At 56.9% G+C, this 5,687-nt stretch overlaps 1 protein-coding gene across 1 annotated transcript; it reads right to left on the bottom strand.

Annotated features, from left to right (window-relative positions):
- Nucleotides 1–192: 192 nt before the first annotated feature.
- Nucleotides 193–5,613, bottom strand: MRPS18B (mitochondrial ribosomal protein S18B). Its single transcript, XM_077833560.1, has 7 exons — nt 5,465–5,613; nt 3,833–3,983; nt 3,316–3,413; nt 1,850–1,918; nt 1,363–1,429; nt 772–831; nt 193–605 (listed from the first exon to the last, which is right to left on the bottom strand). Exons 1-7 carry the CDS (start codon nt 5,552–5,554, stop codon nt 391–393), a joined length of 750 nt encoding a protein of 249 aa, XP_077689686.1. The 5' UTR covers nt 5,555–5,613; the 3' UTR covers nt 193–390.
- Between the last annotated feature and the right edge of the window lie 74 nt (nt 5,614–5,687).

The raw sequence follows: 5,687 nt of genomic DNA, 5'->3' as shown, positions 1-5,687 counted from the left end.
ATAGCCAGCCAATTCATCTGCCCTAGGGGTGGATCAGAGCTGACATCCCCTAAGGGGGAAAGGCCTCATGGCCCATTCCCCACTCCCATAGCCAACCAGTTCCTCTGCTCTGGGGGTGGATGGGAGCTTGTGCCCACTAAATGAGAAAGACCCCATATCCCATTCCAGCACAGGGTGAATAAACACAGGGAGTCACTGCTGACAGCTTCCAGTTTATTCTCCACTGAAGGCTTGGACAAGTCACGGCCGGGAGCTGGGCAGCTCCAGCGCTATCCCTGGAGGGGTTGGGACTAGGGCCAGCTTGTCAGGTGAGGCCGAAGGCCCTAGCTTCCCCAGAAGTGGCCCATTCCCCACGCCCCAGGACACTCCCTCCAGTCCTTCCCTGGGCCCTCATGCCAGGCCGGTCTCCTCCTTCAGATAGTCCTTGTAGATCCTGCGGATCCTGGCAATGTCCTTTTCGGGCGGCTGCTGCCACTCATACCAGGGGTACCAGGGTGTCTGGCTCTGCAGGGAGAGGGCGGGGGGCGTCTTGGCCACTGCCTGGTGCTGGTTGGTGTAGTCCTCGCCCTGCAGCGTCACCAAGGGGATGCGGAAGCTCAGGAGCCCTTGTGGGGACGAAAAGCAGCTGGTAAGCAAGATGGGTCAATCCCCATCCACAGCCCCGCTCCCCACACACAGCCCTGGGCTCCCCGCCAGTGCTGCCGGTGCCCCTCAATTCTAACCCGCAGCCCCCTGCTATTCCCACTTGGTCATATCCAGCTCTCTACTCACCATGGTCACGAGCTTGGTCGATTGCCTGGGTCAAGCGTTTATGCTGCTTCATGCAGACGCCTGCAGCGGAAGGAGAGGGTAGCGTGTCTCAGAGAACAAAGAGACCATGGGGTTTGGGGAGCCAATTCGGGGGCAAATTGATCCAGAGGCTCCTTTTCCATTTCTAAAAGGGACAGACAGGGCCCCAAGGGACAAAGAGGGTTCCTCAGGTGGGGGCTGGGCTGGATGGGGCATCTCCATCTCCCTGGGGAACAGGCTGTAGTGGGCAATGCTTCCCCATGGAGGGATGGGACCAAATGGGAAATGTCACCTCCTTTGTCAGTTTCATCCTTCTCTCCCCCTGCCCTCAAGGATCCCCATCCCACCCACCTCTTGGTACCCCCCCCCCCCCACAGACTATCCCCTGGCCTCTTGGGCTATTCTCCTCCAACTCTGCACTACCCCAGCCCTCAACACTGCCCCTGCTTCCTCTCTCTTGGGTCCCGCCCTGAACCAGGCAGATGGCTCCCCGTCCACCCCTTTGGTCTGACTGAGAAAGTGGTTCCCTGTGGCAGACTCCAAGCCCCCCTGGGCAGAGGAGGAACAATGTACCTGTGCGTGTGGGATGGAAGGTGATGCCGGTGTGGGAGCAGATGAACTGCTCTAGGAGCTTCACATTCTGCGGGGGGGAGAGAGGCAGAAGTGGAGCTGTGAGCAGCAGGCGCAGGGCCAGGCGGAAAGAGGCTGGTGCCGCAGAGAGGACACCGGGCTGCTGGGGGACACCAGGTTTCCCAAAGAGCCGGGGAAGGAAGGGACCATACAGGAAGGGCCAGCCTGAGGAAAGAAGTGGGGATCACAGAGTCGGGGCAGAGGGGAAAGAGGGGATCATACAGCCAGGGCAGGGGCAAAGGGGAGAGTATCATACAGACAGGGCAGGTCTTAGGAAGAGGGTTACAGAGCAGGGGTGGAGGATCATAGAGCTGTGCCCAAGGAACTCAGACCACGCATGTTTTCTCCCCAGGTCGAGGGATGGGGGTCACAGGCCCTGCCTGGGGGTGGGGAGGGGCTGGAAGGACCTGAGTCGGACTCGGCCCCTTACCCTGTAGTCCACGTGGAGTTTTTGGTCTCGGCAGATGGGGCAGGGGTTCCCCACAATCTTCTTTCCTCTCTGGGGAACCAAACGAGACTGTCAGAGCTGAGCCGCCTCTCCACCCTGCTCACATCCCAGCCAGCGGTGGTCCCCATATACCACAAAGCAACACTCATGGTGGGCCAGACCCATGGGCCCATCTAGCCCGGTATCCTTTCTCTGGCAGTGGTTAGCCAAAGGAGAAGGTGCAAGCAACCCCTAGTGGTCAGGTATGGAATAGCCTGCCTCCATAGAATGGCCTTCCTGTCCTTCCTCATGCCCTGAAGCATCTGTCCCCTGCTATTATAATAATCCCAAACTCTTCCCGAGGGCTTTACATCTGGAGATCGCGAAGCACTTTGCTGTCTTTAACCCCATTTTACACATGGGGAAACTGAGGCAGAAAAGGACAGCGACTTGCCTATGGTCACCCAGCAGAGGTGGGCACAGCAGCCCCGCTCCAGTGGCCGGGTATCCTCGCCAGCTGTGCCCTCAAATCCTACTAGACTCTTCTCCAGCCTCCCCCATCCTGGTCCCTTTCCAACACTCGCTGGAGACGATTCCGACCCCTGTGGACCAGCTGCTAAAGGATTAAGTTCTCTGGGTCCTGCTGACCTTCAAACTCCTCCTTGTTTGGTGTCACCTGCCAATTTACCTTCCCGCCCTCTCATCAAACCGCACCTTTCTGATCCGCTTTTCACTCTGCTCCCACTTCTATACGCCCCCGCACCCTGCTCTAACCACTAGAGACCCTACTTCCCTCCCAGCACCAGTAGTCCTGACTTCCAGGCCCCCTGCTCTAACCACTAGATCAGTGATCCCCAAACTTTTTCTGTCACCCCCCCGCCTTACCTGTAATGGAACCTGTCCGCTGCACTCCCCACAAGGGAACAACTGTGGGGCTGCTGCTGGGAGTGGAGCCCAAGCTGCAGCTAGGTGTGGGGCTGGAGCGGAGCTGGGGGCAGAGTGGAGCTGGATGGTGCTCTCTCTCCACCCTTCCCCGCACTATGGGGGCTGACCTCACCCCTCCCCTCCCGAAGGTTCCTCCGTGCCCCCCCAGAGGGTGCACCCCACAGTTTGAAGGCCACTGCACTAGAGCCACACTTACTTCCTGGATTGCAGACAAAACCCAGGAGTCAACTCCCAACCCCCTTGCTCTAATCATTAAACCCCCTCCCCTCCCAGAGCAGGGGATAGAACTCAGGAGTCCTGGCTCCCAGCCCCCTGCTCTAACCACTAGACTCAGGACCTCTTTCTTTGCTGGCATCTCTCCGACCAGCCTTGATGAGGACAGCTCATGCCATAGGGTGGAGTCTGGGTGTCCACTGGCTCCCCCATGTGTCTCCTGGAGCCTGGGCAGCCGACAGGTGTGCCAGTCATTGGCCCCAAGCCCTGCCCAAGCTGAGGGGCAAGGGAAGGTGTGGGGCTGTACTCACTATGCAGGTCTTGCGGGTCTTCTGTGGGGGGATGGGTCCCTTGTGGTTACGCCGATAGCCGAACCAGATGGGCTTGTCGCCGTATCTCTCGATGTACTCTGCGGGGGGGGGGGGGGGGGGGAGAGAGTTAGCCATTCCCAAGTGGGGTTCACACCGAGGATCCTAGAGAACATGAGGGAGTGCTGCCTCTGTTGCATCATGGGGAAGATGGGGAAACGGAGTCACAGTGGGAGGAGGATGGCCAATGATCATACTGAGAGTCTGGGTCCAGAGATGGAAACCCAGGTGTCCGAACTCCCAGCCCCCTGCTCTAATCCACTAGACTCTCCTCCCCTCCCAGGGCACAGGATAGAACCCAAGAATCCTGGATCCCAGGTCTGCTTCCCACCCCACTCTAACTCTTAGACCACTTCCAGGAATCCTGAGCCCCTTACAAGGTTGCCCTTGGTGCTGCCAGCCTGTGAAGCAGCAGGTCCAAAGCCCAGCACCAACCCCTCCGCAGCTCCTGGCTGGATACCTTCTGTCTCTAGATACTCCCAGGGTTTCTCCTTAAAGCGTGATTCAGTGTCAAAGGTGACTGGCTCTGCTGACGTGGTTGGGTCCATCTCTGTGCTAAACACCCGGAGCAGGGGGCGCTGGAGCCGTAGGAGCGAAGCAGCAGGAGCAGCCTAAGAAAGGCCGAGTCAGGAAAGGAGAGAAAGGATCAGACCACCTCAATGAGCAGCTGTCCCTACTGCATCTAGGATATTAAATAAGGATCAATGAAATGCAGCCACCTCTGGTGTGGGACAGCTAGGGAACAGCAACATGGCACGGGGGGAAATGGGGTTAACTCACCCATCACAGAAATGCGGCCACCTCTGGGGTGGGGCAGTTGGGGAATAGCCACACAGCAACACTGCATAGCGGAGGGGAGAATCACTCACCCATCACTGAAAATTGCACCGACCGGGCTTTGCAGGCACAACGATTTGTCCCAGTGCTCTTGGCTGAATTCTTCCCTCCGCTCTGCAGTGGTTAACTGCTGTGCTTCACCCAAAGGAGGCTGCATTTCAGCAGAGCCCAATGCCACTCTGTGATAAAACAGCAGGGCTAGTGAATATGAAAGATTTTATCCTTGGGATTGGAAAATGCTAGCATGATCTTTTCAGCAAGCAACTTTAACAATATTTTTTACATTTAATTTCCCAGCTAGTTTTAAGAAAGAAAACAAAACCACAGAGTAAGGACAAATGGATCTGCTGTCTGCATCTGCCCTGTCCAGAGTTGCTGGACACTGCATGGAAACAGCAGCAGGAAACTGTGTCTAAGGTGGGTGGCCCAGTGGGCTCATGCCTCAAAGGCAAGATAGCCTGCAGGATCCCACAACAACAGGGCGCTGAGATCCCATGTGACACAGTGATGGCACGCAATGGAATAACACCATGCCAGGGGAACATCATATCCTGCTGCAATCCTGATCTGGTGTTGCCCAGCAATCAAGTTGACAGTCTGGCTCGGCCCTGGATAACTGTGTTGTGTTATGCTGAAGTGCATAACCACAGCACTGCAGGGCGATGTCATGGCAGGGGGACTTTGGGAACAGCAATAATGTCACCTCGTCTCACCCGGGTGGCCTGACCCACCCTTGTGGAGTCACAACAGGACAATGCCACACAGCACCATAACAGCATGACACCCATGATATCATATTGCCACGCCTTAGCATGATGACCTCACGGCACGGCAGCCATGATATCACGCTGCCACCTCGTGGCAAGATAACCCTACAGCACGGCAGCCATGATGTCACACTGCCTTACTCCTGGCATGATGACCTCATAGCACAGCAGCCATGTCATGCTGCCACTCTGTGGAGTGATGACCTCACAGCACGGCAGGCATTATGTCACACTCCCCCTACTCCTAGGCTGTGATAACCTCATGGCATGACAATCATGATGCCACAGTGCCCCCTCATGGCATGATGACATCATAGCAAGTGATTTTGATGCAGGGCAACTCTGACATCACACTTCGTCCACCATGGCACAATGACATCACTGAGGACATTTCCGGTACAGCAGAATGACGCCACCCCAACAAAGTGATACATGCAATGACATCACAGCACATGGCCCCGGCCGGCCCCCTTATCCCCGCTCCTCACCTGAGCCCAGAAGAGCCTCGGGAGCAGAGCCAGCCCAGGCAGGCTACTCGCAACCCTTCGCAGTAACATGGTGCCCCTGGAAGCCGCCATCGTGCGCTATGGTGATCTGTGCGCATGCGTGGTGACTAACAAATCAAAACGGCCTTGATAGCAGCCATCTTCTTGCACGTGACCAAAGGGCAAGATGATCATAGCGCATGCGCTCACACATTTTGTTGGTGCG

Source organism: Eretmochelys imbricata, chromosome 14 (assembly GCF_965152235.1).
Source record: "Eretmochelys imbricata isolate rEreImb1 chromosome 14, rEreImb1.hap1, whole genome shotgun sequence".
NCBI classification, from domain to species: Eukaryota; Metazoa; Chordata; order Testudines; family Cheloniidae; genus Eretmochelys; species Eretmochelys imbricata.
The sequence above is the reverse complement of the archived record's forward strand: the minus strand, read 5'-3'. Positions and strand labels throughout refer to the sequence as shown.